We start from the raw sequence: 26,779 nt of genomic DNA on the forward strand, positions 1-26,779 counted from the left end.
GCTGCCCAGGGAGGTGGTGGATTCTCTGTCCCTGGAGTTTTTAAGAAGAGACTGATGTGGCCCCCAGTGCCATGGTCTAGTAACCAGGGCAGTAGTGGATCACAGGTTGGACTTTATGAACTCAGAGGTCCTTTACAACCTGTCTGATCCTATGATTCTATGGTTTAAGAATAAATAATCATCTATCTTCCTTCAGACCAAATTTTTATATGTGCATTAGCCATTAAATAATATTTCCTGTTGGCTGAGGCAACAAGAAGGAAGGCAGGCTGTTAACTTTACTTTAAAATTACCTCAAAATGCTTAAATAATGTAGTTGTGGAGGCTAGATCAGAGTTTCTCATGTTCTGAGTACCTATTAAAAACCAATAGAGACAGATAAATGATGAGCTAAAGATGGCTTTTAGGGAAAGATGCCCGAATTTTACTCAAAGGTATTGAACGAAATGACTGAAAGAGAAAACACTATGCATTAAATCAGGGGAAAAAAAAGCCAGCTAGAGATAAAATGATGACTGGGTCAAGCACTAAAGAAATAAAAAGCAGATCAATAAAGGTAAGGGATCCTAATCCCTCAGTTTCAACAGAAATTAGGCATAATGAGGGGAGTGGTTAAAAAATAATAAAATACATCCCTCTAATGTTTAATAGTGTATTACTGTGAGCATACATTTTTCAAAACTCATTAATGACCAAAAAATGGTTTTATTAAAATGGTAGAAAACATTGTGTTCAAAGCCTGAAGAAAATTTAAACACACGCTTACAGTACACATCTTGTTTCTGACTGTTAAGTGTGATAGGTATCACAAATACTGCTTTGGAAGAGACCAAGACATCCTAGGGCAATTCCAGCTCTCCATTAGACAAAGTTTTTGTCATTAAAGCTCTTAACAATTGTTAACCAGGAAGTGTTTACACATACTTACTATCTTCTAGACATTCATTTGCAAAATATTAAAAAGCAAAACTCAGTTGTCTTGATCAACAACACCTATTTCAGGTACCTGTGACATGAGTCTGCACTTTTTACCAAAGGCCTTTACCGGCCTAAGAGGGGAGTTCCTTAAATACTGATGAAAAGAAATGTTACAGCTTCACAGAGAGGATCTAAAAAGGAACAAGAGTTCAGTGATAAAAGTGTAGGGAAACAAATTAGGACAAGATCAGTGCAGTGACAATATATACTTATTTGGTGAGTCATCCAGAAAAAAGGCCACAACAATGCTGCCATGGGCAGCTTGAGTTCAAGTTAACCCCTACCCTGCAACAGCCTTTTAACTCATGGCAATGGATTAGTATTAAAAATTTGTCAGTTGATTCAGTCTGGGAAAACACATCAAACCTTTCAGCCTCTGCTCTCAGGCTAGCAAGTCTTAATGCTTACACATGGCTCCAGCTTGTATTCATCTCAACACTAAGGATTCTGTACATCTTTTATTTATAGTCCCTAGTAAGGCTTTGCAAGGAATGTTTTCTTTCCAGTGTTGGGCAAGGAGTTCTTTTCTTCCTGTCTGGTGTGTTTTACAATAGACATGTCTGCTAAAAAGTTATACTATGAAGAGACTGTCACTATTTATAAAACCACATATTACATCTGCAGCACAGGGGTTCAGGAAGGGTTGGTGCTGTTAAAAAGATCTTTCTACAAGCAGGTGGCATCTGGAACAACCCTGAGCAGGAAAGATCATGTTACTTCTCCTTTCAAAATGTACTTTATACAGCAATTTTCTAGTCCCTCCATTAAGGAAGTCTTCATAATATTTACTAATTGGCCCTTTTAGCCCAGCTTTACAAAAACCTTTTTAGTCAAGTAACTGGAACAGTATGTATAAGAAAGCTATTCTCATTATCAGCATTTACCTGCTCAAGCTCTCAGCTTCAAATTCTTGCTCTGATGATTTTTTTCTTAATATTACTATCATTAAGCAGAGCAATTTACGAGGCAAACATAAAAGTGAAGAACACTTTCACTTGTTACAGCATGTTTTTTACCACTCTACCTTCCATTATCCAGAGTGTTATGGTACAATAAGGCCAAGCTCACTAAATTCAGATTTGGATTTTGTATTGTTTCATTTCTTACCCTTTACTTATTTTATCTGTGCTCTATAAATTAGTTTTCTGAGCAGCGATGCTAAAAGGGTGCTTTTTATGGAAAGGATGGCAATCTGCCATATGGCTGTTGTTCAGTTCACTCTGTAGATACCTTGTGCCTCCAACCTGCATTTTATTCCTATGCACTTTAGACACACTTGTCTGCCTATATCACCCTTTCATTATAGACCTCACACTTTTCTGTGACATGGTACCATTTGAAATGCTTAACAAGGCACTAGACACTTGATTAATATCATCATTTTGATGTAGTCCCAAAACTGTATATCTTCTAGGTTACTAGCTGTATTGACTTAAATTTGGATTCATGTATTACACTGCCTAGAGACTGCGAATAGAAATTCTGTGTGAGTACTTCTGCTATTTTTATCACTGAATGCACAAAAACTTGAACTAGAGCTCTTCATATTTTTGGATTAAAAATAGGATTGACAAACATGAAGCCTTTCTTCATGGAAAAATGTAGTAACACCAATCAATTAGAAAAGTAGAAAATGAAGAGAAAACAAAGGACACTCAGAGCCAAACTGCATCCTCTTCAACATCTTGTTGACTGAAAACGGATCAATGGAACAAAAGTGTATTTTATAAAGAAAAAGATTAAATAATAAAACCTAAGTTTGTAATTACTTGTCTTGATCAAAATTCACAGACAGAATATCCTTTTCAGTTCCTTGAAGTAAAGAGGCTATCATTCCTATCTGGCAAGTGAAAGGATCAGGGTGAAAGGGTTGTCTGAAAGGATGAGTGTTTTCAGTATAAAACCTTTGCCTACAGCTATCTGAGTTATCTGTGCCATCATCCAGTGTCCCAAAGAAAAGAAAAAACAAACCAGTATGTATTTCCTTTAGAATTATTACTATAAGACTGCTTTCAAACAATACCATAATTGATGGATGTTTATGGTAATACCTACTTATAGATGTGTATTTCTTTTCATAGATTTAACTAGCATGTAGTAACTCATGCACACAAGCACTTCATCCTTTATGCACCCACGTCCAGAAAAAAAACTAAATTATAAAAAAGACTATGTGATAAATGTATCACCCTTAGTAACATCACCTCTTTTTTTTCTAATTCATGTATGTCAAGACCTATTACAGCAGCAGAGAATACTAAGCAATTTTAAATGGCTCTCTCTCAAAGCCTTCTCCCTTCTTCATTCACCTTTTAAAAATCACCTTTTTAAAGCACAGAGCTTCTCTGTAATTACATTCACTTGAAGCTCAAAAGAAGAGCTCAAATTTGGTGTTGTAATAGCTTTTCCATAGCATGACTTTAAGGCATTCCCATTAAAATAATAGTTGGTGAAATAGCCATTCTGATTTTTATTAAGCATTAAAGAAAGGGATATTTCACAAAGTGTTTATTAAGTGCAATTCAGTATTTCATTTTCCCACCATCACCAAAATCATCTTAACTCTCCATGAAACTGTACCCACATACCTATTGACAATGACAACTACTGTTATTATTTTTAAAAGAAAAGGGTTGAGAACAATTTGGATTCTCCATTAGAAACTGGAGTTGAAACTTTTACTACAATATAGGGTCATGAGAACATAAGTTTTCCGAGTTTCCAGACATACTAATATGACAGATGATCATGTCAAAGTATTTAAAAGGTCTGTCAGTATCAGATCACCAAGTTCATGTTCATGTAACACATGGATCACTATTTTTAGTTTAAGTTTGCATTTATGCTCTTCTGAAATACATTTATAAGCCAAAGAGAATTTACAGAAAATTTAGGACATAAATTTGTAATGTATACATGAGAAGAGCCGGGCTGTATCTGGGTAGAGGACACAAGAACAGTGAATTTAATGCTCTATCACATGTGCTCTCTATTTTCTCTGTTACTTCAAGTTCTGTCCTCTTGCTTTTACCTTTGCATTTTCCTTACCACACACGGACTCCTTTTCTGCCTCTGTGCCCTCCCTTCCACCTTGCCTTCTTTTTTCTCTCATCACTGCCCCAACAAGTGAAATTTCCCATTCTAGAGGTCATCTTTGATATTTGGAAACCAGAAGCAGGGCTTCAACCTGTACCTTGATTAATCTGTACCTTGTGACCTCAGTGTGTGATTTCCAAACCATATGTTCCAGATTTACAGGAGCAGCTAAGGCCAATAAGTCTGCAGAGATTTGACTATTTAAGGTAGATTTCCCTCAGACTGGGGATTCTCACTGGTCAGAACTAGAGAACAGAATGCAATACTTTGCCACTACAGATTGGGGATAAACCCTGGCATATATACGTAATAAACCAAGCTTAACTTCCTGACAGATGCATGAAGCACCTCTGTGCAAGTTACTAATGCTAGGCCATTATGTTGTTTTTATAACTTCAATAGGAGTACATTCTGAAAACAGGAACTTTATCTTAGTCTCTACAGATACATCATTATTCTGTTCATTAAAAAAAGGTAATTGTTTTAACATTCATGTAAACACACAAACAGAAGTAAACACAGTGGAAAAAAAATGCACAGTTTCATTGAGAAACCGAACAAAAGTCAGCCAGTGACACCAGTCTCCTAGAGCATTCTTGAGGAAGCCAGTTTTCCTTTTAAACAGACATGATACGTGCAAGAAACAGGAGTGGTGGTGTGCAACTGCTAGTACTGGCACTGTTTATACCTTATCATCCACAATGCAATCATTACAAACTCATGCCAACAAATTTTGTCATCCTATACTTACTGAATTAATGATGTTCTCTTTCTCTGAGCTTAGAACTCAGCCAACATCATTTTCCAGTTGTTTATTTAGAGAAAAAGAAGCTTGAGATAAATTCAAATGGTTTTGGTATAGTTCTACTACTTTTGTGTCCTTAGGTCTTTGCAGTTTTCTACTACTTCACTTAAATGCACAAACTTCAACAAAATAATTGCCAGCAGAGATGCCTTCACTCACATGCCTTTGAGTGTGGATACATATATACATATATTAGAATGGAGGCTGCCATCATTTTAACTTCTTAATACAAGCATACTTTAAAAAAAAAAAAAAAAAAAAGTGGTTATAGAAAAAGTATGCTTTTCATCTACAATCACAAATATATGCACTTCTGAGAGGGAACCATACTTCTTACTACAAATACTACTAAATGCCACCCATTACAAGTTCACATTTCTACATGCTTATAATGTCAAACTAAGTTTTTGGACTGCAGTTCTCCCAACCTGAATAAAACACCTGGGTCAGATTAAGGGATTAACAAGAAAAAAACACTGAGAAAAATCCAAAAGACTAAACTGTCAAGTTGCTCAGTTTTGCTTTCTAAAATAACTGTTAGCAGACAGAAAATATTTTAGTTTGCTCCTGTCAAAAATACTGGAAATCATTATTTCAAAATTGTCTATTATTCTAAAGATTTACAGCAAGGAGTGAAAGTTTTGTGGGTTTGTGACTGCAGATGCTACTAGACCAGAGCAGCCACTAGCCAACTCCTGACCACCAGGGCCCACTGAATCAGCAAGGCACCCATCCACAGAAGTCTTTCTTTCTTTCTTCCTCCCAGAAGCTGTCTTCTTCCCAAACACCCATCCTGAATGGTCTCTTACACACATGAAGAGCTGGACCACAGCAGAGACAGTCTGGAAAAGTGGAAGGAGATGTAGCCCAAAGCCTTGCCAAGGAATTCACCAGCAATGCCAGGCTCACACAGCCGCAGGGGACTCACCTGTAACTGGAAACTTATCTTTTTTAAATTGCATTCACAGTAAGGCTGCTCCAACCTGAGTCTGATTAGGTTTGTCCTTATAACCATATAAATAATGCATTATATCTTCTTATCTTTCAGATGAGTGATTGTAGAAATTATTAAAGCTTCATTCCTAAAACTGGCTAGGCACACATCAGACAGTAATGCTTTCAGTTAACACTCATCATAACCCGGGTTTAAATATGAATATACATATTCTGAGAAATAAACTTGGTTTTCTGTGTGGACCCCGACTTAAGGATATACTACTACAACCTATACACATTTTTATATTGCCCTCCTGTTCTCATTGACTCCTTCCACTGCTCTACGTCTTATCATTGCACAACAGACCTGCAAGACAGTTACAAACTGTTCAGTGCTTCCCGCTTACACCGACTTTGAGGAAGAAAACCACAAGTAAGGCAAGAGGAACTGATGAAGGACCATTTATCATCACTGAGCTGGCATGAATGTGGTTGTGTGTAGAGGTTTCTCCAATGCTCTGGTTCCTAAAATTCACCTGTTGTTTCAAAATAGGATACCAGGTAGTTATAAGACTTGGAGAAATGGATTCAAACTAGAGAAGGGTAGATGCAGATTAGATGTTAGGAAGAAATTCTTCACCATGAGGGTGGTGAGACACTGGAACAGGTTGCCCAGAGAGGTGGTGGAAGCCCCATCCCTGGAAGATTTTAAGGCCAGGCTGGCCAGGGCTCTGAGCAACCTGATCTAGTGGGAGGTGTCCCTGGCCAGGCACGGGGCTTGGAACTAGATGATCTTAAAGGTCCCTTCCAACCCTGAAAATTCTATTATTCTATGAAAATTTGTATAAAATTTGTATAAATATATGTTAAGCAATTCAGACTGAATAAAGGAACTAAAATGAAGACATGCCTTTAACACTGCTATCATAAGCTAGAATACATATATTTTATCTGAACAGTGATCTCATTTGAGCATAGTCAGTGGGTAAAGCTAAGAGATACACTTGCATTTTCTAGTTCAAGTTTTCAAGTAAAGAAATCAGAGCAACCAATATCCCAACAGAAGCACATGGGGGAGGAAAGCGACAGCTGGAGTATTTTCCTGTTAAAATATATCACTATCTGAGAAAAAACACCAAAACAAACCAAAGTAAACCAAAAGAAAAACAAAGTAAACAGTGGCTACGTGAAGCCAAGTGATACATACAGCACTGCAAATTTTGATTTTAAAGAACAGTAATGTTACCTCTAAAAACAACTCTTCATACTAAGGTTAAATGAAGTATGGCAAACAGCTATGGCAAACATTTAAAAACAGCTGTAACAAATATCATGTAAGTGCTAATGTAGAGAGAGAAATACAGTCAATTTGTGAAAGAGCAAATATCTTATTGAGAATTTTCAAATTTTGCAGACACAGTATAATAAATTTTCATATGCACTTCAGACCTGCAAAGAGGTAGAATAATTTGCCAAAATGGGGCTTGTTTTCATGTATATGTCCTATTCAATTTACTAATTGCTATTAGTAAAAATTAGTTGTGGCCACTGATTAACACTAATACATTCTTGTAGGACAAAATATGTGAAACAAAACAAAAAAAAACAACTAGAAGACCTAAAATTCATTCCCAAATAAAGCAGTGTGGTCAAGAGGGGACAATCTAAATGCTCTAAACCTACTGAATATCCTTAACTCCAGGTGCCAGTACAGAACTTTGACACCTATGAGACAAAGTTCTCCCTCTAGACAAGGTAAGTACTTCTAGCTTTATTTGTTTTATACAATGGGTGTAATGGTTACAACAGCGAATTTAATTCATGGTTCACACATGATTCTTAATCCTGAGTAAGGTTGTTTTGGTTTGGTTTTTTTTTTTCTTGTAAACACAGCTTATGCTTCAGCTCATCATTTCTGAAATAGGATAATGCTGATGTACTTTCCAAACATTTCAAGGACAAAACTAATACTGACAAAGAGTTCAACTGCAGTGCTTGTAGGTATTTAGACAAATGTACTGGGGGGTGGGGTGGAGGGGAAAGTGTTGGATATGATAGCATTTACAAGGAGCTCTCAACAACATCCTGTTAATTGACAAAGATTGTCAGGCTGACATTTCAAGTACACTGGTTTAACAAAGAGAAGATACCACTACCAGGGCTGAGCTCCTTCACAGAAATCTTTATCTTGTATTTGCTTAAAAACTTTTCCAATTTGTTTGCCTCTCCTCTATGACAGCTGCATTCAAACAGGACAAACTGACTACACAGAAGCAGTTTGATTATTCATAGAGGAAAAAAAAATCCCTCCCAATCTAATTTCAAGAACCACTACTCACAGCAACAGAAACCAAAGCACAGAAGGAATATGCTTTTAAATTGGTATTTAAACCCACTAAGAAATTATTTCAATACAAGCCTTTATACCTCCGGTTATTAACAAAAGGCTGAGTGGATGCATTGTTACATTGCCTTAAAAGAATACATATTCAGGGCAGACATCAAAGTTTAATTTAAAATACACCCTCCTGCACAATGCACACGTACAGAAGCATAGCATTAGTAATCACTTACTATAACTTGCTTATTTTTCACCTTCCATACGGTTTCACGCATACTTCCATTAAAAAAAAAATATTAATTATTCCAACTGACAGAAATTAAAAGCCATAATACAATTAAGCTTCTGAAAATTAGGGCTTAAAAATGTGATATTTTAAAGGGCTTTTGTCAAACACATAAATCAGTTAGTTAAACTAAGTCATTACAGCACATCCCTTACTGAGAATACTGACAATAATGGCTTTCCTTCTTTATGATCACAAGAATATAAAGAGAATCTTGAATACAGCTGTTCCTTAGAAAACCTTAGAAAGCTTTTCAAAACGTCCTCTAAAGTTTTACATATGTAACACACACAAAGTAATAAATCAAGCTACATTTCTGCACTTCTGTCCATACAGCATTCCAGCTCTCCATTCATCAATGAGGCTGCTTAGCATTATAGTAATTCACATTCAAAATCTGTATCTATTGTCAGTGATTGAATATAATAATTTTGTTCTTCTACACTGAAAACTGAAACGGTGATAAAGACAACAAATTTCCATATTTGTACTAATCCCACCTAATCAGCATTGGAGTTCAAAATGACCACAGAAGTCTGATTGACAGATTCGAGTTCCCAGTAAATACACATGGTATGGCTGCAAAGACCAGATGAATAGAAGGGAAACTGTTACAGTGTAACAGAAAGCATTTAGAAAACTTACCCAGTTCTCAAACATCTACATTTCTTCCTGGTAAAGTGCACATTATTTTAAAAACAGCACTGATATTCATGTAGCAAACAGCTAAATCTACCTCCAGCATGACCTGGAGGGATGAATGCTTCAAAGATCTGATGAAATATACTTCAATTTCAAGCTGTTATCAAAAAAATAAGCTAATTATAAAGGTGATTGGACTCCCTCTTCTCCATCTAACCTTACTGACTGACCTCTCAGCATCTAACCATACTGACTGACACTTTGCTTAGCCTGCCCTCATCACAAAGACTAAGTGCTGCACACCCTTCAGAGAGAGCTACTGCTCTTCCCATAAATCAGACCAGCTGATGGATTGACACTGTCTCAGAATAAGGCCTGCCAGCCACACAGAGATAAGGTATCATTAGCTGCGTGCAGATAGGTGTTACCCTCAATCAGACACAAAGATACCGCATACGTTCCTTGCTGTCTGCACAGTTACGCTTGCTCCATAGGCCCTGCTACTGTGCAGAAAATTTCACCCTGGCTTTCAAGAACAAATGATGCTTTATACTGTGCTCTGCCTTTTGGAACACATGCAAGCACATCTATGTAAAATGTTTAACCAAGTGTCTAAATACAGCAGCATGCCCACGAGAGGTGGTATCTACAGCAGATGTAGCAATGGACTAATTTCAAAGCGTAGATTTGTTTTCTCGTGCTCTTACAGAAAGCAAATCCATAGATCTTCTGTTAGGAGTATCACAGGCCCATATGCTATAAGCGACACAGCTGCAGCCCCTGGTGATACCTGTGTGCCCAGCATCCAGCACTGGTGAACAAAGGGGAAAAGCCCGGGAGGTTCAAGTTTACAGCGGGACAACGGGAAACCTCCCGTGGGCTCCTCTGTTTGGCGTCAAGGCAAGCGGGGAGCCAGAGCTCCCCACGGCGCAGCCAGAGGCCGCCTCTTCCCATTCACGCTCCAGGCACCGAGGCCAAGGTGCTCCCCGCCGCTGCCCAGCCCCGCACGGCCACTGGGGCTGGGGCCTGTGTGCGGCCCACGCCCCCCACCCGCTGCCCGGGGGCCGCCCCTCACACAGCCGTGAGGCGGCTGAAGCGGGAGCCCCTTTCCCGTCCCTTCCCTTCTCCTCCCTTCCCCACGCCGGCAGCCCACCTGAGCCCGGGTCGCTGAGGGCGCCGCCCCCGCGAGGCGGGGGGCCTTTTCCCGGGAACTGCTCCTCGTCCTCGCCGCTCTCGGAGTCGGTCTGCATGGGCTCCTCGGCGAAGTTGACCCCGCGGGCGTCGTGGGGTGCCCGACGGGCCGGCTGGCTGCCCTTGTCATGGCCGGGCGCGGGGGTGCCTGCTTTGCGGCCGCTCGCTTCTTTCTCCGCCGATGTCGCCGCCTTGGCCGCCGCCGCCTCCTCTTTGAGGCGTCCGAAGTACTGGAGGGCGAACTCCAGCAGGTCCCCGGGCTGGCTCCGCAGCACCTCCACCGTGAAGCCCTGCAGCAGCTCCGTCAGCCCCGCCGGGATGGAGATGCTCATGCCGGGGCCGGCCGGGGGGGAATAGCCTGGCTGGGAAGGGGGAGGGAGAGGGGAAGGGGAGAGAAGGAGGGGAAAGAGCCCGAGGGCGGCGGTCGAAGGCGGGGGTCCGCAGCCCGGGGACTAAGGCGCGCCCGGCGGATCGCCCGTGGGCAACGGGAAAGGGGCGGGCGGCAGCGGCGCAGGTGGCAGCGGGCGGGGGGCGGATCCGCGGGGGGCAGCGGCTCTCTTGGCAGCCCCGGCGGCGGCCGCAGCGTCTCACTCCGCTTCGCCCCACACTTGGCGCGGCGGCAGCGGCCCCGTCCGTGACTGAAGCCTCCCCGCCCCCGCCGCCTCCTCCCCCCGCGCCGGGGAACCTCGCACACATGTGACCCGGGAAACCATGACAACCTCCCGCCGGGGACTGCGGCCCGCAGCGCGCCCCCGCCCCAGCCGCCGGAGGGGAAGACCGGCGGGGAGGGGCGGCCTGCCGGGGGTCCTCCCCTCCCTGCCGGCCTTCCACCTCGGCGGAACGGATGGCTGCCCGGGGGTGGCCAGGTAGCCCTCGCAGCTGGCCGGGGTGCCCTTAGCCCCCCCGAGGCGCTGAGCTCTCCTCATACCCCCTTCCCCTGCCCCCTTCCCCTGCCGCAGCACTGCCCCGCCGGGCCGCAGCACCCCTGCACCGTGGCCTCCCGGATCGCCGTGGGATCACCTCGGCTTTGGGTGCCTTTCCCCTGTGGTGGATGCAGGCATCCGCACTGGTGATCGGCGGGGATTCCTAATGAGCGGACATGTCCCTGCTCAGTGAAGGACCACAGTGAATGTGGTACGGCTAATCACTGCTGCGCTTTTTCGTGGCCAAATACCGTGTTAAAGACATGCCCCGCTTCATTCATACAGATGGATATGCTATCGATTTATATTAATGTAGATTATTTAGGATGAGGGGTGATGTGGTGCTAGAAAATGCATCCTGTTTGTCAGCTTCTTGTCAAAGATCCGTGAAAAACTTAGCTTCGGAAAGAAACGATTTAAAAAAAAATATAAGAGAAAAGTCCTATTTAAACATTGCTGAGTGCCAATGCTTAGCATAGACACTCTTCCAAGTCATGCTGCAGAGGCTGCTTAGCACAGTGGTAAGTAGGTGCCGCTTGTCATCACCAGGAAGCTTAAATGTTTTAAGTAGCAATTATGGGTGCCATGTTTTCCATAAGGCTTTCCCAAATGCTTCTTGAAAGTGAGATCCTTCAAATGCATGAAAACTGCATCATCCCCTGATTCATGATCACCTCTGAACATTTGGCCAACGTTTTGAGGTTCCAGAAGTATCTGTTTGAGTATTATTTTTATGCATCCAGCAAATTAACCACTAAAAAGCCTAGGGATGGGACTACTTGGCTGTCCAATATGTCACTAAATATTCAGGATTAGTCAAGTTGCCTTGAAATATATTTCATGCAGGCTTAGGGTAAGATAAACAGTCAAAATTTGTGTTTGTAGTAGTAAGACAACAAAATACTGCAATCCCTATGATGCTTTTCATGCAGATCTGGATCTTAAAGACATTTTTAACTGAATTATTTTCCAAGAGGAACCTAGTGCTCCCTGTGTATGCATTTTCAAATGGAGCTTCATTCACCAGTTGGATCTTCAGTGTTACATACCAGGCAAATCAGTGGAGTGATCCATGCATGTGTGGGTGATCAGGCAAGAGGCACTTCTCCCAATGGAGCTGAGCAAGGTCTTTGGCCAACACCTTGTGGCTTCACTTCTCTCCACAGGAAAAGCCTACAGCCAGTCATTATGAAGTACTTGTTTGAAGGCACTGTCCAGCCTGAGGAAGATCTTCAAGGTCAAGCTAAGTCCTCTAACAGCAGACCACAAGTGCTCTGTGGGCTGCAGAAGATTGCCCCACCAGCAGGCTCTAAGAATTGCTGGGGGCACTGACAGCCTGGCCAACACATCCACACTTCATCCCATCCCCCAGTGCTGGCATGGCCTGACCACAAAGGCCTTTACAAAGCAGGTTAAGCCTGTACCCACATACAAACAGGTGCATACCTAAGACAATCTAGTGGTTGGTTTATCTAGAAATGCAAGACTGGCTTATTTAAAAGTTTAGGATGCTAAAAGCCCTCTCAAACCACTGAGAGGCCTGGTCTGTTTGCGAGCAGTTTAAGACACCTAAACTCTGAGAAAACCTTCAGGAAGGGAATTGTTGGTAATTGGTGCCTTCCAGGCACTACGCGTTGTGTGAACATACATTATTCCATTTACTTGAGCCTTCCAGGACTAAAATGATTGTCATCCCCGAGGTTTTCTCTCAGCCAGACAAAGCACTTTATTATTCTAGGAATTTACCAGCAGCATAGCATCTTTTTGCACTCTAATAAAGAACTTCTCTAGCTTGCCAGAGCCTCCTATCCTCCCAGACATGAAAGGAGATTGCTTTTCTGAGGACATCCTCAAGAGTCAGTCTTTGATGTTTGTGTACAAAACTGGGATAACCCGAACAAGAGATTCCTAAGTGGTGGCACTCTAAAGAATGTTTCTTTCTTAAAATTTTCAAAGCAGCCCAAAATGTGTGCATCTAGTAAGACTTACCTTGAGTTTCAGTGCATCTCAAAGGATAGCAGTGAACTCTGTAGTTCCAGTTGGTGTCACCTTTTTTTCTTTAGATACTTTCCGTTCCAAGAAGCTTGCATTGACATTTAAATTGTTTTTAAATCCCTGTAAGGAGGACAGGTGTCCCAAAAATGTGTTATGTCTAGCAGAGTGAACAGTGAGGTAATGAGAGTATTGGTTCCCACATCTCTGATGAGTTTTATTGCATTCTGTTTCAGCTCTAATGACACAATATCAACCCTTCAAAAATCCTTCTCTGCTGAAAAGGGATTGGGCAGAACATTCCCCTCCAAATTACCAAGAAAACATGACTTGTGCTGTCTCCTTTCCTCCTGGCCAGGACATGCCTTCATAAGACACTGCTTATCAGCTTCACGTGTCAACCTGTTCACCTTGTTTGAGGCTGTGAAAAAACAGGAGGCTACAGAGAGCAGCTGAGAAACAGCAAGCACTGTGGCTCCTATGGGGCAGTTCCAGACAGCAAACCTCAGGCACTGGTTGGGACAGCTTCTGTCAGAGGGTGGAGAACAGGATCTTTCCTGATCATGTTGAGGACAGTGAACAGAAGGTAAGAGTAACAGACTTTCAAGCCTTGTCTTCACCAGACTAAATGCAAATTTAGTAAATTTAGTAAGCTTGAGCTGACAAAGTCCATCCAACAGCCAACTATAAGTGTTTTTTCTGCCAGCTTTTAACTTTTTGCCTGATAGGAACATCCTTCTTCAGTCCTTCCAAAAACATTTTCTCAAAAATCTTCTGATTAACTCTGACTTAGCTCTGCACTGCAGTACTGCCATACAGCTGGGCACATCTGCAACTGATGGGAGTGTAGGACTGGGTAAAACCTTTTCTCTCAACTGGAAAGTAACTGTAGCCAACACACTTGTGGAGTACAAGCTCATAAAACCCCACGTTTTTGAGACAAGTGGAACTATTATTACTTTGTTCTTGAACTTAGCAGTACTAACCCTTATCTCTTCATTTGTAGCAGTCTCCCCTAAGTTTGCATCCTAGCAACTCCCAGTGGTGTCTCTCAATGGAAAGAGAGTTACCACTGCACTGGGGAAAACACAGGATTAAATCTGTCCCTATACCTAGTGCAGTGCAGTCAGAAAGGTGTGAGACTGACATTTGGCTGTGGGCGATACTACTCTGTGTTTCCTGTGTTCTGAAGATTTCTGGTTTGTGTTATCTTTTGTCTCTCTTTTGTCTTGGCTTTTGAGATTTTAAATGCAGACAAACTTGGCATAGTGCACAATTAAAAGCTGCTGCTGACAAGGAACTGCAAATCTCTTCATGTTTTGTATTTCAAAATCTCCTTAGCTATATGGCAATGTTTTTCCTTGCTGGCTCTTGATCAAGCAATAGCTGTTTTGTAAGGCTTGAACAACCACAGTTCATCGCATACCAATTTCTGATCTTCCAAAATACCTTTAAAACATCATGTATATTGACTTTTTTTCTCTTCTTAGCTCATGCTGCCTTACTAGGTAAATCTTGCTCCTGGAATTATCTTACTAACAGTTTGTAATTGCAATCATTCATCCATAGATTTTTTTCTGCAATGACAAAACTTGCAGTTCCTACTGGTTTCCTACTTTTCTGTTCTCCTTGTTAGAAAGATGACACTGTTGTTATGTTTACAAATTCATTACCAACACCAGATTTGTTATCAGAAAAATGTTCACTTTTATCAGCAATATAAGAAACCAGTGTCTGTAATTTTTGGACCAAATTTGAGCAGGTTCCTCATGACCCTTTCTTTACTTGAGCCTATCTAATGCCCTTTGCTCTACAAATGCATATTGCTCTGGGGATTCAAAGCACTTGGCTCTTCCCCTGCCTAATGCAAATCTAGAATGGCAATTTACAGTAATTTACATACTGAGGTATAATTCTTATTTATGCCAATTAGAGTTTTTCCTGAGAAAGCAAAATCACAGACTAACACAATTGTCACAGTTGGAAAAAACTTCTAAGATCACCACATCCAACACACACACACACACACACACACACACACACACACACACACTCTCCCATAAAATAAATATATTTACCAAAATCTGTATCACCATGCCCACTAGAGCATGTCCTGAAGTGCCTCATCTACATGGTTTTTTTAATACTTTCAGGGGTTTTTAATACTTTCCAGCACCTCCTTGGCGAATCCATTCCAATACCTAACTACTCTCTCAGTAAAGAAATTCTTACTAATTTCTAGTGTAAACTGGTGCAACCTCAGGCCATTTTCTCTAGTCCTATCATTATTTACTTGAGAGAAGAGGGCAGCACTCACCTCCCTACAATCTCCTTTTAGGTAGTTATAGAGAGCCATAAGATCTCCTCTCAGCTTCCTCTTCTCCAAACTGAACACTGGAGCCAACAATTCCCTCAGTCTCTCCTTCTAGGGCTTCTTCTCCAGACCCTTCACCAGCTTGGTTGCCCACCAGAAGGGCCAAGCTCAAAACTTGGGATGAAAAGAATCCATCTCAGGATACAAAATAGTGGTGAAACACTGTAAAAGACATAGCCCCTGACATTTTTGGTACCAACTCAAAATCAGTTTAAGCTGAGACATGGTTTGAGGAGTTTTCTCCCACCAGAGTGGCACCCCAATAACCTTTGAAAAAGTGCTTCTTTCCTCCTTCTTTTATCACCTTTTCAGTACGTGGCTTACATTGGTCTTGAACACAAGTCTTCAAGAAACCTCATCTGCTGAGATACTATAGTCAGAAGTATTGCTGAGTATCACACTTTTTCACCTCAAGTCCCTTTACTTTTCCACTCACCTTAGTCCTTCTTAAACCCCAAACTGGACTTTCCATATAAGTAATGAGCTTTGTGACTTACTGTAAGCTCTGCATATGACTGTTGTTCTTCAGTGAACAAACAGTTGTTCATTTCCATTGAAATCTATTGTTTGCAGTCCTCAATATTCAGAAACCAATGGGTTACCCTCTCTTAGAAAATCCTCAAATTTGGCACTCACAATCAGCTGTGATTTCAGAAAAAAATGCCTAGAATTTTTAGTCAGTATAGTGAGTGTTCAATTTGCCATGAAAAAAAAAACTTCTCATTTTAAAAGTAATGAGATAAAGCTACAGTGAAGATGTAGTAGACTTTGGCTATTTTGAGGATATTATTTCATACAATGTCCTACTCTGTTTATAAAAACAGCATTGTAGGCTGACAACACAACCTGTTAAGTGGCTTGCAGAGATACCTCTCCAAGTAGGTGACAACAGAAAATCATCATCAGATGGAGGAGATCCCCAGGAATTGACAGTAGGCTGCTTCTATTCAACACCTTCTGAGTCTCTTGCGAGAAAGTATAAATGTTGCTGATATAATTTCCAGATGACACAAAACTCAGTCAGAACAATTGTATCTGTGAGCTCAGGAAAGTATAGAGCAGTCTGTATAGCTTCTCCATTTAAATAAAATCCTTATTTACACAGCTACATACTAATTCTTTGACTTCAGAACAAAGAGTGCATGAAATTTCTACAGAATTTGAAGGAATTTATTTTGGAAAGCAGAGCTTCTGAAAGGGTTTAGAGATCAAAACTGGGAAACATCCTGAATAGAATTCCCAGTATAATTCAGTAGAGAAAGGGGCTAATGAGATTCTTGGTGGTTTCAAGAGGGAGACCAAAAATAGGAGTGGGCGATCTTCCCTTTGTAAAGCACCCTTGAGACCAGTAAAAGTGTATGGCCTGCAGTTTTGGTGTTCATATATTCAAAAGAATATGGAAAAATAAGAGATGTGCAGAAAAGAAACACTGAAGTTATTCATTAGCTGAAGGAAATGGCTCGAGATGAAAAAACCAAGAGAGTTCAGTCTCTAAGCAATTGTTCTTCTTATTGTATGTACGTAGTATATTATATATACTTCTCTCTATAAGAAGTTTATACTAAATGATCTAAGTGATGAAGGGTATCAGTCCAGATAGTCTAGAGGCTCCTTTTAGCCCCTTTAAGGCAGAGAGTAGCATTGGTCTTGCTGATCAGAGATGGCTCTACACCTTCTGTTTGGAAGTCAAACTATTTCATGTTCGTAAAGGAACACACAAACATCCCGGAAGATGCAGTTGTTCTTAGATCTTAAGAACTATGAAGTAGTAGTGAGAAAATCATAGTATAAATATGCTTTTAAAGACCTACAGTCACTACTGTGGATGCTTGGGTGTTGTTTAAATGAAAAGGAGCTATAGTGAACTGATAGTTTTGCTTTTCATTTCCTTGAGGGAGATGAGGAATCTGTTTGGTTTTGAAAAATCAACTCCCTGCAAATCTTCTTCTCTTCTTAGTAGTCCTGAGCTTAGAGCTGAAATGTTCAGATCATCTGCTATGTGGCAGAAACAGGGACAAAAGGAGTAGAAACAGCTGTTGAATGGAGAACAACCCAACAAGTCCATTCCTCAAATTGCTCATTAGCTACCAGTGTTCCTTCAAACAAAACTTTTATGAGAAGTATCTTTGGTTTTTCTAGGGAGTTAATTTCCAAAAGAGGGGGCTTAGAGCTGTGGAGAATGTGGTTCTAAGTGATGTTGTCTACTAATGAAGAGACAACTTTTTCAGTGGACATTAACTGTTGGGTTTTTTGGTTGGTTTTGTTTGGTTTTTTTTGCTTGATTGTTTTTGCTTGGAGGTTTTTTGGTTTGTTTTTGTGGGCTTTTTTACCTGAGGGTTTTAATTGTTATTCATTATTTTCTGAAAGAAATGAGTATTTATTCTTGATGGGAGATATGTTTCTTTCTCAATTTGGGTGTCTCTGCACACACCTTAGGTTGGGTAGGCAGACATGCCAGGGTGTGTAACAGACACTTCTGCATGCTAAAGGCATCAGACAAGAGGGGTTGAGATGTTGCCTGGTCTGTGTGAGATGTGTGTTTGCAGGTGTAACCGCTACACTCGAGAGAAGAAACTTAATTCAATCCAGCAGACCTTAAAGGACAAAGGTGGATGCTGCAGAGCTCTTCTCTGAAGTGCCAAGTCTCCAGTTTGTCTCTGGACGGTTTGTTTATAAGAACTTGTAAATGTGCATTTTATTAAAAAATAATCTAAATGTAATGACCTTTACAGATTCTGGACCAGAAAGACTGTCTCTCGATCTCTCTCTCAGGAAAGTTTGTGTGTGCATGTATAAATAAATACACACATATATGTATATGTCTGTGTAAGACATTACTGTTTCTATTTCTACAGACACTAAAGACCCCATCATGTCAATCATTCTGGGGATACAGTGTAAGTAACTTAGCTGGCTTGCAGTGAGTTAAGACTGGCTATTTGATATAGACTTATGGATCATCAAACAAAGTATGTGATTTTATATCAAAGTATACAAAAGTACACACGTACTTTTATAAGAAACAAATATTTAAATTTTTTAAAGTAAAATTCAGAATTGCACCACCCTTTGGATGTTCCAACTTTAGCCCCAGGAGTGGAATATAAACAGTACCAGACATGCATTCCCATGAGTTTTTTATCGTTGTTTTCGGCACAATCTATTTTTATTCAATTCTATGGGAAATGCACACACTTTGTGCAGTTGCCAGAATGTGATTTCCCAATGCCCCCTATTTATTTCCAAGTGTACTTTTTTCAGATTCAAGTACTTTTGCAACAGCACTTTTTCATATTTTACCATGTAACTGATCCCTGCCATACTGAGCCCCCTTGCTGAGAACAAGGGTTACATATGTGGAGCTGAAAGGGTAGCTGTGTAACTGGTGGTAACAGTTGGGTTTTCCTTTTTCAGAGTCTGCTGATATTCATGCTCATTTCTTCTAAAGGCTGCGTGTCTGCAGCTGCATCCTGAGCCAACAGGGCAGAAACTTTGCTCTGTTTAGATTCTGCTGAGTGTAACAGAGAGGGGAGACGGTGATCTGCTGAATTCCCTCTCTCTGGGCCTACATTGCAGGACAGTTTTTCAGGCTGCCAAAATTCGTAGCAGATTAATTTGTAGGAGCCATTCATGAGCTGGGGCTAGCCAGAGTACATCAGGTTTCAGACTGATTTGCAACACAACAGTTTCATAAGGAACTATGGAGAGGTTCAAGCTGATAACGCATCTGTTGTGCAAGATAACAGCTTCAGCTGCGGAACCTGCCCCAGAAGGACAACTTGCCTGAATAAATACATGGTCTTTGATCAACATATCTATTAAATTTGCATAGTGTTTTTCAGATCAGCATAATTTTCTGCCCTAAGTTCACTTTCACTTGATGAACTTTTTTCTCTCGCTTCCTTAAGGTTTTATTTGTGTGTTAAAATCAATCTGAAAATGTCCTTTCATCCATGCAAACCATCCTGTTATATCATTACTGTAAGGTCTTGTCAAGGTCTCTTGTGCTCAGACACAGTTGCTGTTCCAGCACAGGCCTTTACATAGAACTGTTTTCAAAGGTGGTTACATTTGACCAAGTTGCATCTGTATTAGGCATGCACTGCAGAATGCTTCTATTCTTCCAACACAAAACCAGAAGGAACAGAAACAAAAGGGAAAAGTCACTGTAATCTAGAGGTGCAAGAGGTGTAGGCTTGTCCCCGGTGACATCTCTGACCTGTCAAGTATTTCTAAATTTTGGGCTCTGAACACCTCAAAGATTGGTGGCTATTAAGAGATCTGGCTCTGAGAATAAGGGAAGTCTTTTTTCATACAGTTTGTATAGATTGCAATCAGCTAGTGCATTGTAGGACTTCTGAGTTCAAATGGATCTGTAAAAACAGCACAGCTTTCAAAGTCCATATAGATCTGTATATTTCTCAAAATCATATCCCCTTCTTCTCCTGAGCGCATATCTTGGAAAGATCCAAATCTTTCCTGGTAGTCCCACCCTAAAGGGTCCTAGGAAAGGCCATTGGTGTGGATACACTAGCAGAGACTTCAAAACATAGCCTGTCTGCCTTTTCAATAAGGAAGACAAGGGGGGAAAAATGCCCCAGAAGAGTCACTTTGAAAGGCAAGAATCACTCCCGGAGCATCTTTCTGTCTTTGGTATTCTGCAATAACTACATGCTTGGTTTGATGTTCCTTTTCTGAAGATAATGAAAAAGGAATGCAGCAAGAGTGCAGGCACAGAAATATGAGTATATTTGAGTGAGAAAATTCACCTTGACCAACCATAGCCTTGGCAGGATGAGCCATTTTTCAGAGTAAGTTCTCAGCTTTTAATCCTTCTCAGTAATGTCAAGGTGTGGCTGGAAAAACTGCAAGAGGGATGTTTCACAGATTTCCTTGAACAGGAGTAGAAGAGGAAAGATGCAGGCAGTGGATATCCTGTTTTACTAACATTAGGCAGCCAGATTATCCTTTGGGAGCTGGCAGCAAGGTCCAGCTGGTTTTATCCTTACTGAAGAATAGGATGCTGATTGTGGAGTGCACAGGGAGATTTTCAGTGTTTGATCAGTGCCACACTGTTGCCTTTGCCAGCTTCCAATGTGATATTCATCAGGATGAGATCTTTTCCTTAATGCAGAAAGTGCTAACCTAGCTTCATAGTCCTCCTCATGGCATTAATTTTGTAATTTTGCACGTATTTAGATGGAGAAGCCCAGCCATGAATGCAGCTGAGGTGGGAGGAAAGAAACAGGAGCTGGGACTGCAGAGATCTCCTCACCTGCCCTGAGAAGGCCCATGTCAGGCACATCTGCAAATCTATTGTGTGCTTCCAGGAGTCAGACATCTCTCTGTGACTCTACCAGTTCTTGCCCTTCTTTCTTACTCTTTTAGCAGAGAAGCAGAGAGAAGGGAGTACCACAACAGACCAGGAGGAAGGACTGACTCCTTGCAGACCTTTTCTCCAGCTGCACCTCTGTGTGTTATTGTATATCTGATGCTGGCAGCACTGTTCCCTCCTTGACATGGGCCTAGATGGATGGCAAGAAAGGAGGAAAGGAATGGGGAGGGAGGGCAGACAGACAGCAGTGCACTGCCTCTCCTGGGACTGTAAGGCATTGTATTCTGGCAGGGGCCATCCTAGAGAAGTGCAACTAATCATGTCCTGGGATCTAATGTGCCCAGTTGCCAAATAAATTTGGGCTTCATTGCAACTGAGATTTTTAGTGTTTGATTGCCAAAATAAGAGCAGTGACCTTTGGGCAGTGGAGATCCTTTTGAGTGAAAGACATCAAGCAAGAGGAGTGCAGCATTGCAGGCTTCTGCCTCCTCAGGCAGCCTCTTTGTAAGGGAAGATTTGGCATACATCTGGATACACTTCTTTCTGCCATGGAAATGGCACAAATCTCTTAAATTATGGAGGGCAACACAGACCCAGTATTGATTGTATTGCAGTAAAACTGGTTTGCCTTCACAGAAAACAGGAGGCTTTGATTATGGCTACATTTTACAAGCAGTGAAAACCTTGTGTATCCCGTCAGTGTTTCAGTGAATCGTGTGCAGAACTGACACAGAGCTCACTGAAGCTGCTTAAAAACTGTCACCTGATGCAGATGTTGAGGTCAAGTCTTATCAGCTTCATGTTATTTCCTCCTGTGAAATGGTAACTTAATTATGGGTGACAAAGACATGAGAACAATGCCTCATAGTCTTTAAAGTACAGAGAAAAAACAGTATCACAGAGCAGCTGAGGCTGGCAGGCACCTCTGGAGAATGTGGAGATTGTGTGCTTCAGGTCCTGCCTGTTCCCTCCTGTGCTGTTGCTGGGCACTGCTGAACAGTCTGGCAGCATCTCCAGGCTGAGCAGTCCCAGCTCCCTCAGCCTCTCTGTGGATGCCAGGTGCTGCCTGCCCTTGATCAGTGGCCCTGGGATGGGCTCACTGGGTATCTCCATGACTCTCCTGTCCCGGGGAGTCCCAGTACAAGTACTGGAGAGCTTTCATCCTGTCAAGGTCCCACCGGATGGCAGCACATCCATCTGCTGTACCAACAGCTTCTCCCAGTTCTGTACCCTCTGGGAACTTGCTGAAGGTTCACTCCGTCCCCCCATCAGGGACATTGACACAGCTGCTCCCAAGTACAGGGTGACCCCTGTCACTAGTGACTGGTGTCTATAATTTTTAATAAATAAGTACAGACTGACATATACCCAAACTGTTTTAAGGAGTAGATAAGTATTTTGTCCCTGGAAGGGTTTTATTTCTGCTTGTAAATTTATGAAAATATAGGAAAAGTTCTTCTGAATGCTCATGGAAGAGCATATTTTATTGAAGACAGAATAATCAGTGCTAGAATTTATTTTTAAATATTTACTACCAAAGTGTCTATTAAAAAAAATATATCTATGACTTAGTAAAGCATTTAACATTACTTCATTTTAAATATGTGCAGTGTTTAATATTTTAACTTTTAAAACATTTTAACTTTTAAAACATTTGGATATTTTAAAATTACTCCATTGTATAAACATATCCTTGCTATACAAGGATATAACATATCCTTGCTTACTATGTCTTGAAAAAATTCAACATAATTTAGTAGATTACTTTTATTTTCTTTTTGTGTCTCAACCATTGGCATTCCTCAGTCTAGATGTCAACATTTTTTTGCCTGGAAGCTGGAGAATAAAAATAGAATAAAAATAGTTACACCCTAAAAAGGGGCAGTGCTGGGGGTGAAAGGTTCTGATCCTGCAACTTCTTGCTCAAATGGAAACTCAATGGGACTGCTTGGGTGAGGAGGAATTACTCACCCAGAAGAAATTACAAAATGAGGCTGAGTTGCTCTGCTAAAATGGTTATAGCTCAAACATGGAAAAGATTATTCACTCTCTGGTGAAACAGGACAAGCAGGAGTGTACGGATCTCTGATTTTTTTAAGAAGTGGCCACAACTGAAACCCACTCAAAATCTGTTTTGAAAACAGATTAGAATCTTCTGATCAGTGATTAGAATGCAGTGATGTCTTAACAGTTGGTTGTTTGGTGTTTGGTTCTTTATAGAGTTTTTATATTTAATATGGGTGAGCTACAATTGCAGGCCTGTTTGGCAGCCAAGTGTGTATTCGTGTCAATATCAACAATGCCTTGGGCTAGACAGAATGCTAGAAAACTATGTATTAACATAAATAAAAAACAGTGCATTTTTGGAATTACTTGGTTCTGTAGCCTTAAAAAGAGTTTTCTTGGCACAGTAAGATGACCTTATCCTTGAAAAATAAAAGTATTATATGGCAGAAATATCTTTACTTCCTGACGCAGTAGGACAGAAAAGCCACTTTTATTCCCAGCAACCCAAGAAGCAAAATCTAAAGAGAATGAGCCCACTGCAATACTGATTGTCTGACTCTTGAGAGAAAGGTGAGTGCCTAATAGCTGTTTTCCAGCCAAAGAGCACTCACTTTCTTTCACTACTCCAAGTGAAGGGGGGAAAAAGTCCTCCAAACCCAAGATGATGATTCCATGGTTAATTAACTAACTTTCTAACTCCCTTTTCATCTGTTGTTTGTGGCAAATACTACATAGCTGTTGGTTCAAATTAAAAAAAAATTTCCAGTGCAAAGCTCTTTGCTTAGCACAAAAATCCTCTCTATTGTTCCAGTGCACTTTACCCTCCTTTTCCTCAGACTTTTCAACTAGAAAAAAATAGTTCTTTGAACATATCTAGAATAGCTCATTACATAGGAAACTGTATAGAATACCTATATATGTGTGTATAGACCTACTTACAGTCAATATTGATTTCCTTCTTTTCTTTTGGTCATCTCTGAATACATTTGCTGCATTGACAATAACAGAGCAATTAACTTTTCCAGATCTGGGTGATTTCCTCTGTTGTCCTAGGTCATTATCTTGGAAGTAGATGGGTGTCTATGGACCTTTGTGCCTGACCAGCTTTCACTGTTCAAAGTCTAACATTTTATTCTTTAGAAGTATTTTTGTAAGGAATCATTTTCTAGTGTAAAACTAAAACTGATTATTTGCTTGGAGGAAACACTGTGGGTCCTGAAAAAATGGAAATGTCATATTTTCTGTTAAAGTCTCTTCTGGGACTCTGTAGATGACTAAGCTACCTCAAACTGGACCAGTCTGTCTGAATTTACAAGAATATGATGCATCAGAAAAGATTCACAAGGAAGTTGGGGGTCTCTCCCCAGGATTAGCTCATTTTCTGAGCAAAATCAACTGATGTATTACATTAAACAGGTCTCCCACAGTAAATTGTTTATTTGCATGCCTGTTCTTTAAAGAATTAGCCAATTCCCTCTCAACTGCAGCTTGTTTCTCTGTGGCCCAATCTGACAGCTGTGACAATTTGTCACAGAGCTTAGTACAAACCATTTTATATATTACAAATAACCAGAGGTGGAGCAGTCTCATCTGTGGGCTTAGGACCTTAAAACATGTTGTGAAAGTTGACCAGATTACTCCCTGTTTTTTGTTTTTTGGTTTTGTTTTTTTTTTAAATTCCATTACTTTTTAACATTGCATTTCAATGAGTTCTCTTACAAAGAGTGGCTCTTACCTGGAAAAAAATTGTGCCCTACAATGTTCTAATTATCCTCCATGTTACAAGGATGGGAACATGGCAGTGTGGGAACACACCAGGCTCTTTGCCATTCTGGGGTGAATTGTGTCTGGCTTTGTACCATGTGCCTGATGGGGGCACGTGTCTTCTCAGGAAGGACAAATTGCTCTCCTTCATGCTTGGCAAGCTCTTGCTGGCATGCCAAAGAGACCTATATTTAGTGCTGGTACTGTTTAGCCAACAAGATGGGAAAATTGTCATGATGATGAGACTAGAGATTTACCGAGGCTGTTTTTCCAAGAACTGAAGGAGACATGGTTGAAGTGGGCTTTAAATTTCCAGCTCTGACTTGTTCCTGTTTCCTCTGGGTACAGTACATCTGCTCCCAAGCCCAGCTTGAACTGGAACTCATTCACTGTGATTTGGCATTGGTGAGATTCCTACAAAACTGGGTATTTGTAGCTTGGTACCCAAAACTTTTCTTTCCTTGTTCTGTTGGACCTTAGCTGCTTCCTTCCCTGCTAACCTGGTGGCACACACTCTCCTGGCCACCCAAAGCACATGCTCCTAGATGTGCTAAGAGCAGAGATCCAGAAAGCAGCAGCAATTGTTCCCACCAAGGCCTCTCTGCTCTTCATCTGCAGTGGGCACGTGGCCTGCATACAATTCAAAAGCTCCTGAGCTCCAAGGCAATGTGAGCCCTTTTGCTCACCATTGGAATTTCAGCTCCTCTCTTCTTTCCCCTTGTGAAGCAGCAACACCAGGAATCTCCCAGAGACAACCATGGGGTTATCTTATTGCTTGTTTCCAATATCTTATTTTCATCCCAAATTTGCCACTGTTCAACAAGAGAATCCAAGTTTCCTTCTCCCAGAAGGCCATGCCTATGGAATGAATAGCCTTGGCTATCCACTGTTTGTATTTAACTTATATTTTTAACTGGAAATTTACTCTATGCTTAAGCTTTGCATACATGGCAGTGTTAGCAAGAGTGTAAAAGAAATTATGTTTTGAGGAAAGAAAGGGCAAATGCCCCAATATAAACATTAATGTATTGCCTTTATTTAGGCTGTGTGAAGGAATGGAGACCCATATGGGCTAAGCTAAACTAAATATACTTTTTATTAACAAACTTTTCAAACAAATGGTCTGCTCACAGCTCAGCTCAAGGAACTTGAAAAAAGATTAAGAAGAATCTAATTTCCTCTTCTTTGCTTGAAAACTCCACATGACTGTTTGCTTTTGTCTTGCTATGCATTCTCATAAGCAAAGGAATTCTTCAGGTATTCTTAGAAACATTGTCAAAATGTATCTTCTTCTCCAGATGAAGAAAGTGATGCTTTTCATTCTTGTAGCTATAGCGAAAACATAAAAAATCGGCTGTCCTTGGGTTATCTGTATTGGAGTTTTCTATATGTTAAGCAGGAGGTTCCCAGGGCCTGCTAATATTGCATGCATTTTCTCTTCATTTGCTGTTTCAATATTGTTGGCTGCATATTGCACATGTGGGGGCAAGGAGTTTCCTTTTTCCCTGCATTTTCCCTTCTGTGTACATAAAAATTAGTGTTCTGCTGTTTTAATTATGGTGAGGACAGATCATATTAGGCTGCTTGTCACAGTGCTGACATTTCTTGTGGAAGTTTTAAGTGATTTGACACTTTTTATCATAGTACAATTTCCAGCCCATCTTCCAGTGAACAAATGTTGCTTTGATGATGCCAGACTCTTGGCATTCAAAACAACTCACAGGTTTTGCTTATTTTCAGTAGTTTAGTAAACTGAGGGAAAGCCTTGACAACCTTAATTTGCTTTGATTAGTAGCTGATTGACTATTTTTGTATCTTTCCCAGATTTCTGACCGTTGGGTCAAGGATAATATGGAGAGTGGATTGTGCATGTCTGAAACATTCATCCTGTACAGATCCATTAAATCCCACAAATGTTTGTTGTTGACTGCTACTTGACAAAATTCACTGCCAATTCCTGATCTAGTAAACACTGACACCTGGTAACTCATGGGTATGAACATCTCATAAACCATCTCTAATCCACTTATCTGCCCAAGCAGGTATTTACTGAGTAAGCTAAGTCACACTCCTGCTTTTACAGGAATAGTTCTGATGTTGTTCTTACAG

At 40.9% G+C, this 26,779-nt stretch overlaps 1 protein-coding gene across 1 annotated transcript in view; it reads right to left on the reverse strand.

Annotated features, from left to right (window-relative positions):
• Positions 1 to 10,928, reverse strand: part of PRKAR2B (protein kinase cAMP-dependent type II regulatory subunit beta) — an 85,075-nt gene extending 74,147 nt beyond the window's left edge. Inside the window, exon 1 of the mRNA XM_071733928.1 lies at positions 10,238 to 10,928. Within this exon, the coding sequence (XP_071590029.1) occupies positions 10,238 to 10,607 (370 nt within the window). The 5' untranslated portion in view covers positions 10,608 to 10,928. The remainder of the gene's footprint in view (positions 1 to 10,237) is intronic.
• Positions 10,929 to 26,779: the final 15,851 nt, after the last annotated feature.

This window comes from Heliangelus exortis, chromosome 1 (genome assembly GCF_036169615.1).
Source record: "Heliangelus exortis chromosome 1, bHelExo1.hap1, whole genome shotgun sequence".
Classification (NCBI taxonomy): Eukaryota; Metazoa; Chordata; class Aves; order Apodiformes; family Trochilidae; genus Heliangelus; species Heliangelus exortis.